The sequence below is a fragment of the Pristis pectinata genome, chromosome 2 (assembly GCF_009764475.1).
Source record: "Pristis pectinata isolate sPriPec2 chromosome 2, sPriPec2.1.pri, whole genome shotgun sequence".
Lineage (NCBI taxonomy): Eukaryota > Metazoa > Chordata > Chondrichthyes > Rhinopristiformes > Pristidae > Pristis > Pristis pectinata.
The window spans coordinates 122388417-122402567 of NC_067406.1; the positions used below are offsets into that span (position 1 = coordinate 122388417).

A 14151-nucleotide genomic window follows, 5' to 3' on the forward strand; every position below is an offset into this window, starting at 1 on the left:
AGCAGAGGATTACAGCAGACAATAATTCAATCTTGGGCTATAGATGACAAACAAATATCTTGTGCTTTGTTTCTGAGTTAGCTTGCTACTTTGCAATTCATGTGGCAACCAGACTCTGAAAGAACAGCTCCAATGAAATACAGTCTTAAAGAAGAAGAGCTTTGCAATATTTTGCAGCTGAAAGGAGACAGGACAAATTCGGTCAAATGTGCTTGGCCATGGTGCTGGAGGTGAACTTGATGCACGAACAGCAAACCCTCCCTTAGTGGTTACATCTCCACTCACCAGATGAAGGTATACTCTGCTTTCTACCTCACCTCAGCGGACCTCAGCCTCGGCTCTCTGATAACTGTCCTTGGTGACTACACCTGCCTTAACATGGCTTCTCCAGACTGTGGTTGCCGGCATGGTTCTCTAGTTATCATTGGGAATGCTGGATTTTTTGAAATCTTGTTTGGCTCTGTCTGTATTGGAGCTTTGGCCTTCCTCTTACGTTGGCCATAGAGCATAGCCTTCAACAGATGATTCTGAAGTGTGTGTTCCAGGTGTCCCCCAAGCAGAGAACCTGTAAGCATCCAGTTAGGTCTGTATGAATTATAGGATGGTACATTCAAGGATTTCACTGCTGGCAATGCTTTGCTCCCAGGTGAATAAGCTGTTAATTTTTGTATGGAGCACATGAATCAGCTTTCACAGCCATAAAGTAGAGTACAGAAGACACAAACCCACGAGAAGGACAACTTTTTGTTCAGGTCCAGCCCTTATTGTGCTATTCAAATGAAGTAAGTTAGCCATAGGTGACAGAGGCTTTGCTGATCTTTGTAACATTCTTTACCATGGCCAAATGAGGTGGTAAGAGATGAACTGAGATTTCAGAAGTGATTACATTGTCCAGAGCTTTATTTTTCGCACAGATTTGGGGTGTGATATTCTAAACCTGCAACTTGACAGCAGTTTCCCTGATACTGATTCCTGTAGCAAACTTGGTACATGTATCAGAGCAACTATTCCTTGTGATCTGCAATTCACCTGGTCCATCAGAGATGAATGCAGTGTCAGCTGTGAAGAGCAATCGTGAGTGGTGAACTGGCTGATGTGTCTTATGCTCGGAAGCGATCTGATGTCAAAGCAGATTCTGACCATCCATGATTCCAAAGATGTATTAAGATGCAAGTATTAAGGTGCAGCCTTGCCTCATGCCACTATCGATGCTGACCTCAAATGGTGTTTCATTGTCATACTGAATGGTTGCCTTCATTCCCTATGTCATTCCTTGAGAGTACATTTTAAAGGCAGCTGGTTTTTAACAGGAGCTTGTAAATGCCATTCCTGATTACCATGTCAATGATATTTTTTAGGTCATCTGCTGTTACGTAGAGAAATGCCTGTTACTCCAAGTGTCAGCCACAGAGTGTCCAGCTCTGAGTCCACACTCTCCTCCAGATAGAACCTTTCAGTAAAGAGTCAAAATATTTTCAACAGGATCCTTGCAGACACTATCAACCAAACTAAGCAGAGATTTCTTCAAGAGGGGACCTTTGTCCCCTCTGTGGTGTACAGGGTCCTTACATCTTTCACTTCCTGATGTATTTCATTTTCTTCCCAGCTTTTGGCTGAGAATTATGTGGATATCATACAGAAGTTTGCTCCTCCATATCTTCAGAAGCTCCAGAGATATCTGTTCATTCATCTGAATTCTAAAATAGTAATGAATTATCTCTCCCATAGAATACAAAAGTAAAATATTACAGATATTAGAAATCAGAAATAAAATCAGAAAGTGCAGAAAACACTCAAAGTACAAGCTGTTGCCAGGACTGGAGGGCTTGAGTTGTGAGGACAGACTGGATAGGCTGGAGCTGCTTTCCACGGAGTAAAGGAGACTGAGAGGTGACCTTATAAAAGTTTATAAAATCATGAGGGGCAGAGATAAGGTGGATGGTCACAGAGTTTTTCCCAGAGTAGGGAAGTATAAAACTACAGGGCATAGTTTTAGGAATGAGACTTGAGAAGTAAGTTTTTCACGCAGAGGGTGGTGAGTATATGGAACGAGCTGTTGGAGGAAGTGGTAGAGGTGGGTACAATTATGCTTAAAAGACATTTGGACAGCTTCATGGAGAGGAAAGGTTTAGAGGGATATGAGCCAAATGCAGACAAATGGGACTAGCTCAGGAAGCCACTGCTGTATAACTCTATTTCTCTAAACATATTAACTCTATTTCTCCCCCAAAGATGCAGCCTGACCTAATTAATTCCAGTAGTTTATGTTTTTACTTCTCCATTTAATATTAGTGTTTTATAAAGCAAACCAGATATCTTCCAGCATTTTTTCAGATGACAGTTATTCAAATTTCCCAGAGCTGCATCAATGCAATGCAAATATGAATGGACAACATTAACTGAACTAAAGAATCCAACATTCTAACCTCTATAGCCTGTTGACAAATATGAAATATGAACTGAGGTTTCAACATTTCTCTTTTTAAAACTATACAGTTTGGCAAGTGAATTTTCAATGAAATATACAATTCTGTTCACATTACAATAAAACGTTCATATGTAAACTTTTCCATCTGGTAGTACACTCTCTCACAGGCAGCATTACAACAATTCCGATGGTGGGAATGTGTTGTTACAAATGTGACACAAGGGCAGTTTTTATTAATTCATTTCAACATGAGATTATATAATGGAAAGTTGACAAGAAGACATGCGTACATAGACATACACACCCACGTACACAAACGTGCACAAATGGTTGGTGACTTAGCGCATTTGTTGTTTTCTAGCTGTAGGAGCATTTGCACCTTGTGGTAGAACATCAGGTTTAGTAACTTACAATGACTGAGTAAGTTGATGCCCATTTATTATCTGCCCATTATTGATGTTACATAACCTCATATTTTAGTGTAGTTCTTTACCTATGAAATCCCCGAACTGGTTTCCACCCCAGTTAAGCAATTACATGCTGGACTGATGTGGCTAATTAAAGTGAAAATTGATCCAGAGGTATTCAAGATGCATCAAGTGAAGATTAATATCTGGCACACAGTCGCACTGACAAATGAGGGGCTTCAATAACGCTGGCTATTAGTTTGTTATTGCAGGGAAGCGTTTCACAGGCTTGAAAGAACAGAGCTGGAATTGAAAGTACAGCAGGGCCACTGTGGATTAGCAATAGGAGGGTGCTTTGAACTGGTACTGCAGAGATAAAAGCCGGGATTTGAGAGAACTATGGAAGATGAGATCTTGTGAAACCAGAGATTTTATATTAAATTTTCTCAGAGCATTCTCATTATTTTTTTTTCAACACAGATTTTAAAATTCTCCTCTATTTTTCATTTGAAAATAAGCCCAAATTAAATGCAATGTCAGTAGGGTGGCGTTTTAACATCTATTCTCGAAGAGAAGTGGACTAACTCCTTAAAAATGGCAAATCCAATCACTCCTTTAACTAAGATGGGTTGGAGTTGGGCAAGGAATTTGCTCCTTTTCATCCTGGGTCAGTAGTTGTAATACTTAAATGGCACTGTGTGCCTCAGGTGTTAGCAGCCTTGAGAATTTATCAGCTGCACAGCGGGGTAACCATGGGTCTGGAAACTCAGCAGCTAACAGCTGGAGAAAACTTCTGGATCCAGCAAGTAGCTGTTTCCTTGAAACTGTCGAAAGGCCAGGAGGTCCTCAAGTGCTATGCATGGACTAATCTGGCAGCACCAGTGATAGGAGTTAATGATTTCGGATAAACATACAGAGAGGCAGGTGGATGATACCTTCCCAAATTTCCTCTAGTGATACACCGGCTAGAGTTTACAGACAATTTTTTTGTGTAACTTTACTGGCTACTTGATTGTTTATTCAATGATTATTCACTTGGCACATAAGGAATATGTTTATCAATGCCCTATCCAAGGAAATTAAGCTCTTGTATGTCTTCTGGCATCTTAAAGACATGTCGTAATAACAAGTTTTGTCTTTGTAACAGTTAGAGGATGATATTATAGCAACACCCAACTATTCACAAACAATCCTGAACTTTGCTCAACATCAGCCTTCTGATGAATGGATGATCTTGGAGTTTTCCCAGCTGGGATTTATTGGTAAGCATGTTTATAATTAGCTCTTCTACTGCAAAATAAATTTTCAATAAATAATACATTTTCAAAATGCATTTGGCCTATGAAAAACCATATGCACAGAAGTATATCTATATTAATGCTTTTTATTACAAATGACATGACTTTGATGGATCTTTATGGAACTGTAAATTTTGAAGTTATTTTACCAGGCAAACATTTCATATTTATAAATGGTAAGTCATCATGTAAAGAACTATCTTTTACTTAAGTTACTAAGGCCATTTGTAGCTCTTCAGCTACCTTCAACATTGAGGCCAATGAAGTCAGTACAAGCCTGGGTTTAAACACAGGTTCTTTCCTGATAATAAGAACATGACAGATTTGATTGTAACCTCAACTCTGTATCCCAGTCTGCCTGTGGCAACCTCCACCTGCTTATCAAGTAACTATCTACTTCTGCCTTAAAAAAATTCAAAGACTCTGCATCGACTGTCCTTTGAGGAGTAGAGTTCCAAAGACTCATGACTCTCTGAGAGAGAAAATTTTGTTTTATCTCCGCCTCAAATGGGTGACTCTTTGTTTTAAAATAGTGACCACCTTGTTCTAGATTCCCTGACAATAGGGGTTAAAAGCAATGCGGGCAAATACTGACAAATAGTTTGTGCAAAGTTGGGCAAATTTTGGGAAATTCTCAGAGCTGTTCTGTCACTAATTGCAGTGAGGAAAGACTTCCAGCTATCATTCAGCCTTTACCTATCCCATTCTAAATGCTTGGGCTGGATACCCTCCCATAGAGTAAAAATGCTCACATCATTTGCAGTGAAGTGTGGGCAATCACTTACTGTAACATTCTGTTTCTCCATTCACATAGAAACCTGAGGCAGTTAACTGGAGTTGAAGTTTGTCTAAATACACAACAGCTGAGTATTGTACACAAGTTCTGAAATTCAGTACCATAGAAAACAATAAAAGAATTTGAGAAGCCATACACTATGCCTTTCAATCTCTCAGCATGTTCTGCCTTTCTACCTCAAAATAAGCTTGAACTACAGAACCTTGTCTTTTGATCAGGGACCTAATTGAACATGGAGTTTAAGATAGTAACCCTGCTATTTTTGTCTACACTTCTGCCTGATCTGGCCTCTGGATCCATTAACCCGGTCTTCCCAACTTTCCCCTTGCACCATCGTTCACTTTGTCAGTAAATTACTCCTCCTCTTCACCTTTCCCTTGGTCCTTTTCTCCCTTATATCTTTCTCTACTTCTTTAAGAATATTTTATTTTTAACTTCTTCCCATTAAAGATCTGATGGAAAGTTACTGGCATGAAACAATACGTAGTAATATTAAGATTCTTCTTATGCTTGTTACTAAGGCCATTTGTAGCTCTTCAGCTGTCTTCAACGTTGGGGTCAATGAAGTCAGTATAAGCCTGGGTTTAAGCACAGGTTCTTTCCTGATAATAAAATCATGACAGATTTGATTGTAACCTCAACTCTGTATTCCAGTCTACCTGTGTAATGTGAAATTACAAATATTAGTAGCCATTTCTTAATGCTTATCAATGGTGTGATCAAGTGCTGCTGGGAAAATGGCATTAGGTCACCCTTCAAGAAGCTGGTAAATGGGACACACATTCACATGGATCTAATAAAGGTAAAATGAAGTATGTGGAAAGTGCTGGAAATACTCAGCAGGTCAGGCAGCATCTGTGTAGAAAGAAAAAGTCAATCAGAAGTTAAAGGAGGAAAGGTATATCCTAGCCAGTTGCTGAACCCTCAGTCCTACCTAACAAGCAAAATATCACCATAAAGCAGAGAATGCTGGGAATACTCAGCAAGGTCACATCAGACCTGTAAAGGAAGAAATAATTATTGTTTCAGGTCAGTAACCTTCCATCTGATCTTTTAATGGGAAAAAGTTAAAAATAAAATATTCTTGAAGAAGTAGAGAAAGATATAAAGGAGAAAAGAACAAAGGGGAAAGGTGAAGAAGAGGAGTAATTTACTGACAAAGTGAACGATGGTGCAAGGGGAAAGTTGGGAAGACCGGGTTAATGGATCCAGAGGCCGGATTAGGCAGAAGTGCAGACGGAAATAGCAGGATTATTATCTTAAACTCCATGTTCAATTAGGTCCCTAATCAAAAGACAAGGTTCTGTAGTTCAAGCTTATTTTGAGGTAGAAAGGCAGAACATGCTGAGAGGTTGATAGGTGCTATATTCAGGGGCCCTGGATGTCCTTCATGAATCACAGGAAGTCAAAATGCAGCCTCAGCAAGTAATTAGGAACATTAGGCTTTAGTGCTATAAGACATGAATAAAGAGTTGAGACATCTTGCTCCAATTATATGCAGCCTGGACTGCTGTATACATCTCTGATCTCTTTGCCTAAGGAAAGATATGCTTGTGATAGAGGAAGTGCAGGTTGATTCCTGGAATGACAGTTTGTCCTATGAGCGGACGTTAAGCAGACTAGGTCTTTACTCTCTTGAGTTCGGAAAAATGATAAGTGATTTCACTGAAACATACAACATTCTTAAGTGGTTTGACGGGGCACCCCAGTCTCAAAATAAAGGATTCACCATTCAGGACAAAGAAATTTCTTCTCCCAGAGACTAGTGAATCTATGGAATTCACTATCCAAGAGGGCTGTGGAATCTCAGTCACTGAGTGTATTTACGATAGGGATTTTATATATTAGAGAATCAATGGATATAGGATTAGGGCAGGAAAGTAGCTTCTATTTCTCATGTTGTAATGGTTCACTCAATGGTGTAGGAGATTGAGGACTAAGGAGGCAGAGGAAGACGGTGGGAAAGAGAGTAAATGCGATAGGTGACCAGCTCAGGTTAATGTTTGTGGACTGCCTGGAAGTGTCTCATGAAGCTGACACCCAGTCTCTCTGATGTTGAAGAGACTACATTGTGAGCTACAAATCCTATATAATGGCAAATTGAAAGTAGCATACAAGTAAATTACAGACTCACCTGGAAGTGGGAAGCCCAGCAAAGAAGGAGAGTTGGTCTTGATGGAGTGGACCATAGGGTCCTGACAGAACAATCCTTTCAGAATCCTGACAAAGGGGCAGAGGAGAAGTGGTGGACAGGATCATCTTACTTGCCCTTCTCACTTGGAATTGCTGAGAATGGGAGTCCTAGGTGCATGCCCATGATTTTCCCAACATGCACTCCTATTGGGAGAGATGCCCTGCCTGGACCATGCACCCAACAACGGCCCGACATTGTTTAATACAAATTATTGCTCAATATCTTCTCAGGTCATCCAGTTAACAAAATAATGCTCAATTATATCTTTTTCTTAAGCAGTCCCTTGGGATCGAGGATGACTTGCTTCCACATTAGCATGTGTGTGATTTCTTTTAAGATAAGATAAAATACCTTTATTAGTCACATGTACATCGAAACACACAGTGAAATGGATCTTTTGAATGGAATGCTCTGGGGGGAGCCTGCAAGTGTCGCCACGCTTCTGGCGCCAACATAGCATGCCCACAACTTCCTAACCCATACATCTTTGGAATGTGGGAGGAAACCGGAGCACCCGGAGGAAACCCACACAGACACATGGGTACAAACTCCTTACAGACAGCGACGGGAATTGAACCCGGGTTGCTGGCACTGGAATAGCGTTGCACTAACCGCTACACTACTGTGCCTACACTACACGAACGTGGGATTGCTGTTGCACACCAGTTACCACAGGGACATAACTGAGTGAGCTTTTGGTCCAATAGCAAGGAGGTCCAAGACAACTGGAGAGAGAATTCTACCAGACAGATTAAGTACATGCATATAAGATGCCAAGGCACATTCTGACCACATGCAAATAGAGTCTGGCCACACACGCGCGTGCGCGCGCGCACACACACACACACACACACAGACACGCACGCACACATGCACACACACACAGACACGCACGCACACATGCACACACACACACACAGAGGCAGAAACATACATTTTCCTGCCCATACCATCTTTGTCCTTCCAACACTAACTTCCTCTCTCTTTCAGTCTCCTCTTATTCTTGCCTTGGTCATCTTCATTCCTCTACTCCCTCCCTCTAAGCGGCTTCTCCCCTTCACTCAAGCGTTTCACTGATCCACACTCCCATCCCCCCAAAGTTTGGGTCAACGTTTGACCATAAAGCATTAATTCACTTCCAATCTTATGCACTGTCATAACAAAATCCAATGTAAACTTGAGGAGCAGTGTTTCATTTTCCGAATGGTATGTTACAACCTTTTGCACTGAATATCAAATTCTACAACTTCAGGTAACTCACTCTCTATGTCTGTTTCAGAAGTGGCCATTCTGCTGTAATTCATCTGTCTGTATCAGTATTGACATTGGCTCAGTTTATCTCTGCCCATTAACACAGCTTGACCTGCTGGGATATCCCACCGCCTACATCTTGAAACTTTTACATTCCTTTGTTTGTGTTGTCACTCTCTAACTGCTCTCATTTCTTAGCTTTTCTTCATTTTCCTTCTCTAACTGTCCCTATTAACCGATTGACCAGACGACCTCTACGACTCATCCCCATGGCAATCCTGCCTTCAGTCTCTTCTTGTTCTATCCTTTTTTCTCCCCCATGCTCTCTACAACCTAAAACTAACTTGTTTTCTTCCTTCTCCAGGACTGACAAAGGGTTTTTGACCTGAAACATTAACTCTGTTTCTTTTTTCCATAGATGCTGCCTAATCTGGCATGTTTCCAACATTTTCTAGTTTTCGATTTCCAGCATCTGCAGTTTGTTGGTTTTCAACATGTATGAAGAAATGAATGGGTAGATTTGCACAGGCTTTAGCCTCTTAAAAAATGTGCTTTAAGAAATTACATCTGAAAAATGAGTCAAATGTTAACAGAAAAAGTAGTTTGTCTAGCACTTTAGACTTTGAATGAATTTCTAAGCTATAGAATTTGCCTGGTCTACACAGGCTTCTTAGTGGAAGGACTTGGTGTAGCAGCAAGCTGGGAACATTCATCAAATTGTTGTTGCCAGTAATAATAAGGAAGCAACTATTCTTATCTGGAGTACTTTATTCTCCCAGTCAAGGAAGAGAGGAGGTGAACGTGAAAGATGCAAGATTGTCTCTTGAGAGTTTCAATGGAAAGAACATAGGGAAAGATGCAAACCCTTTAGTGAACTAAAAATGTCAGTCAGAATTAATGCAAATTGATCTATTAAATTGCTCAATATTTTAATTCAGGTTATAATCTCTCACATAAGATCTCACACAGTTACTGATTTTTCTTTTGTTTTGTTGAATATTCCAATTTGGCTGAAGTTAAAATCATAGTTTGACGTAAATCTCCATTTGATTGTTTAAAAACTACTACTGTGTTTTTCTGTACATGCAAGGTGAAAGAGAAATCTGCTTACTAAACGTTATTGCTTTGTAATGACGGTTTAGTAATAGAGCTCTTCTTTAACTCTGTGCACTGAATAATTTTGTTTCTGTATTTGCCATTGCCTTGAAAGAAAATGGTAACTGTTAATAATATTAGAAAGCCTAACATTATTTTGCAAGGTCTCTATGATACAGTACAAAAGAATTCTATTGTATTTCAGAACTTGGATTAGAATTTGGTTTGCAATAATCCTATCAAATTTCATACATTTATACAGCCTCAATAGAGTTGCAGCTTTTAAAGAGCTCATCATTGATACCAATCTAAAGAGATGAATGCTGATATCTGAGCTATGCTGGCTAAGTTTCTTTACAATGAGACATTTTAAACTGTTCTTATTAAACAAGATACTGATTCAAGGATCTTGGAGATATTTGTAATCCTTTGTACTTGAATGTGAAGTAAAGTCTGTAAATTTATAAAGCCATCACTGCCTGCAGTATGAATAAAAGAATCAAGGGGATAACTTTTAAATGTAACATTCTTTTGGTTAAAAAACGTTTGTTCATCAGTAATTTAAACACATAGTCAATATCTTGTGTATCAGACACTCGCTATTCTTCATATTTATTAATGCACCTGTATTCTCATTGTTGCACATGCGGTTAAATATCAGTTCACCAAGGTCTATACTGAGCAACTCTTGTAATTCAGATGTTTGTATTGCAGGATCATTTTCACAATTATCTATTTCACAATTCCCAATATATTTAGCCTAATTTAAAAATGGGGAATACAGTAAATCACTCTACTTCACAATACAATCAAAACTATATGTTTTTTTAAGACAGATTTTCAAACAAAAGAAATGTTTCCAATGTTACTTCATAATGAGTTTGCTTTTATAGTTATAAAATTACTTAAATTTTCACTTCATTTGTTTTCTTTTACTTACTTTTTCAATTATGATTATGCCTCAACTGTTAAGGGTAAGATCTCCCCATAATGCATGGAGTCAAATTAAAACATTCTCCCTCTTGTGTTTTGTTTGATTTAGGAAAATTGTTCAAGTCTCCTGACCTGACCTTAATCATAGAATTCATTATCATGTTCTACAAGGACAAGCCTATAGACTGGTTACTTGACCACATATTGTGGGTGAAAGTTTGCAATCCTGAGAAAGATGCCGTAAGTATGTTTATATCTCACAGTCAGTAGTTGTGACACCACCAATGAAACTGGAAATAACTCTCTGCCGCTGCCTCTATTTCATTTAATCTCAGTTTAAATATTAGAAGCTTGAAAGGTATCTTTGTTGCTCTTTGAAGAATTTGAGACTAATGAAGGTAAACTAATTATTTCATTGTTATAATTAATCTACAACCTGTTGGGAGAGCTGTACAATGAATTACTTAGTAAAAGGAAAAGATTTAAGTGTAGAAGTGTTAAGTTTAAACTCTTGAATAATTTTCATTTATAGTTTCAACGTGTGTTGGAAGAATGATCAATTCTGTCTTCTGGGATGATGCTCATTTAGTTATCTTGTCTTCAATTTGGTTAGAATTTGCATATGATTTCTTCTCCACCTTGATTTTGCCCATCCCTTTATAAGGTGCTAATTTCTACCTGGATACTTGTTCCAGGGATTCTAGCGCAACTACTAGATGTGGAAAGCCACTCTTCAAGTGTAAGCAGGTTATTGGATCATGAGGGCAGCACAGTCTAGCCCAAACCCACCATTGCCCAAAGGGCAAAATATCGTGTTAACTTCCCGCTAAGTGAAGACCCATACCAGGAGCACAAGCTCATAAAATATGCCTATGATTTCAGTTGCAGCTGAACACATGACAAAATCCAGAAAAGTCTTTCCAGAGGATTTTGCACCAAATGAAAAAAAAAATTTACTAACATCTGGCACCACCATATACTGTAGATGATACAATTTGGTGACTTCTGCTCTTTAAGTTCACCTGAAAGTCCCTAACATTTCATCACATGAGGTATAATTTTATTAATTCCAAGTAAGTGTGATATTTTCTTCCATGTGCAATGACTGACAAAGAAGTGGAAGGGAGAAACAGCACAACTCCGGTAGAAAGCTGCACTAGAAACCCTTCCAAATTCACACACTCTTGCCACATTTTCAAATCCCTTGTTGAAAATTAGAACAAACAAAAGAAAATATTTTTCAATTGCCCTTAATGAATGCAGTTTTGCCCAGTTAATGCAATTATGAAACTTGTTTTTTATTACTCGGACCATATTTAGTAATTAGTTGCACTAAAAAAGAACAAGTTTTCAAAATGACACCAGAGCTCTCACAAAAAGCTAAAAATGCACGTTTCATTGCTGACAACGTGCTCATCCAAAAACCTTGGTCGAGTCATTCTTCAGTGTGTGAAGTGCATTGTGTCTGCATAAAGTACACACAATTAATTTTTGATAAAATTATTTTGCTTGTCACATAAAAGCATTGTGCTCTTTTGATATAATTCATATTTTTTAAGAAACTCAGTGGTGTGATATGAGAATCAGTTCTACAATTCTAAGCAGATGGCAAAATGCATGGGGAGGAGACATTGGTATAACATTAAATCCCTAATTCTTCAACCTGCACTTTCTACAGACACAGCTTCTCTCTAGGAGTGGGACGTAACAGAATTGGCCCTATGGCATTTAAATAGAATCATCTACCATATCTTACTCTCTTCCAAGAAGGGTATCATTTTTACAATAGGATTCTGGCTGTGCAGATTGCAGGGAGGGGTTGGATAATGGTCTGGGAAAGGTAGGTGATCTATTCTGCCTGGTTCCTAGTCAGGACATAAGTATGTGCATGTCTTAATTGTCATGCAAAAGCTCTACAGCCAATATTGGCAGATTGTTAAAAATGAAATTATTGTCAAAAGCAAAATGCTTAATAGGAATCTTGTGCATATTGAATTGTCCCTGGTTACTAATGATCATTATATCTTGAAACAATCTTACTTCTGCTTGCATTTATTTTCAACAGTTTCATTACCTTTTAGCTTTTATTAATATTGGTAATAGGATAAATATGCATTAGTAACAGAAACAGGGTAAAAGTTAACAACAGGCAAATTGAATGAAATATTGCTCAACTTTATCCACAGCTAGAGTTCAACATAAATTGGCAATTTGGAAATGTAGTACATATGTAAACTTGGAATTTTTGACAACAGAATGCAAATATATCCAAAATAGTTGGCCAATCATAGAAGACAGCTGGAGCTGTCTCTTGCAGAGAGTATCATATTTTGTTTTTTAAGTAATATCTGTTCTTCTCCCACCGTGTGGATATCTATTCAAAAAACCTGCTTTAAGAATAAGTACTGATAGTTAATGCTTTGCTATTCAGTTACTCATCATCTTGGTGTTCCTTGTGCTACATTTTTAAATAGCAAGAATATGTGGGCATGCAGGCATGTGTAAATCACAAAGTTTAAGATTAATGTGGCATGTGTTACGAACTGGGTTACTATTGGTGAATGTCCCTTTAAGATAGAGCATAGTGGTGTGTGTGTGTGTGTGTGTGTGTGTGTGTGTGTGTGTGTGTGTGTGTGTGTGTGTGTGTGTGTGTGTGTGTGTGTGTGTGTGTGTTGGCGTGCTTATGACAACAGAAGATAAAGAATGTAATGACGTCAAAGTTCAGTTCAGCAAGCCATAAGATGAAACGTGAGCAAAGGCTTCTTCAAAACCACCGTTGACTGAAGACAAAATGTAGAGAGCAAACAGAGATATTACGAAATCCAAATGTTCCACTTTGGAACCCAAACAACACCTCAGTGTCTACTCAGCAGTGACTACTCCACCGCATCTGCCTCACCCCGAAAGGCTCTCGAATCATGGCCGTCCATACAGATACCTGTTTCCTTCTACAGGTCAGCAACAAAGTGAACTCCACTGCTTTGTTCTGAAGTATCTGCCACCCCGAAAGGCATCCAAGATGTGGCTGTCCACACAAATACCTGTTTCCCTCTGCAGGTTAGCAGCAAAGTGGACTCCACCGGATTACTCCAAAAATCCATACGTGGATTGTAGTGACAGGCACAGTTACTGTTTTTCATCCATCGATGGAGACTAGCAGGCTGCTGTGTCTCTATCTCTTCTTTCTCTCTCTTCTCTGACTGATTCCGACTGACTGCTTCAAAAACGTCATTACGTTCTTTATCTTCTGTTCTCGTAACCACGCCAACACACACACACACACACACACACACACACACACACACACACACACACACACACACACACCACTATGCTCTATCTTAAAGGGACATTCACCAATAGTAACCCAGTTCGTAACACATGTACCGCTTATTCTGCCATCTGGTCCAACCTCCACATTGCCAACACGTTCTAAGTTCTCCTAAAAGAACCAATCCGCTCATGTATAATGGAGATCCTAATGCATGAGTATGCATAATCTGTCACATGATATGCCATCCTGTTGTTCTCCTGTGAGCTGTGAGCATTTAAAAAAAGGATAGAACTTCCAATTGACAAGTGCTAATTTTGCATCAATGTGCTAGCAAGTCTTAATTATTCAAGATATCATAAATTAATCAGATGTCTTTATAACCCTGATTGAAGCCACAGTTGTAAGAATTTCTTGCTGGCAATTAGTGCTGACATATAGTGCAATACAAAGAAATTGTGAGTGCTTCCTTTATACA

General features: G+C 39.0%; 1 protein-coding gene across 1 annotated transcript in view; it reads left to right on the forward strand.

Moving 5' to 3' along the window:
• The window catches only part of LOC127587105 (alpha-1,3-mannosyl-glycoprotein 4-beta-N-acetylglucosaminyltransferase B-like), a 137059-nt gene that overhangs the window by 102415 nt on the left and 20493 nt on the right, over window positions 1-14151 (forward strand). Inside the window, 2 exon segments of the mRNA XM_052045329.1 lie at window positions 3983-4097; window positions 10512-10642. Of these exon segments, the coding sequence (XP_051901289.1) occupies window positions 3983-4097; window positions 10512-10642 (246 nt within the window).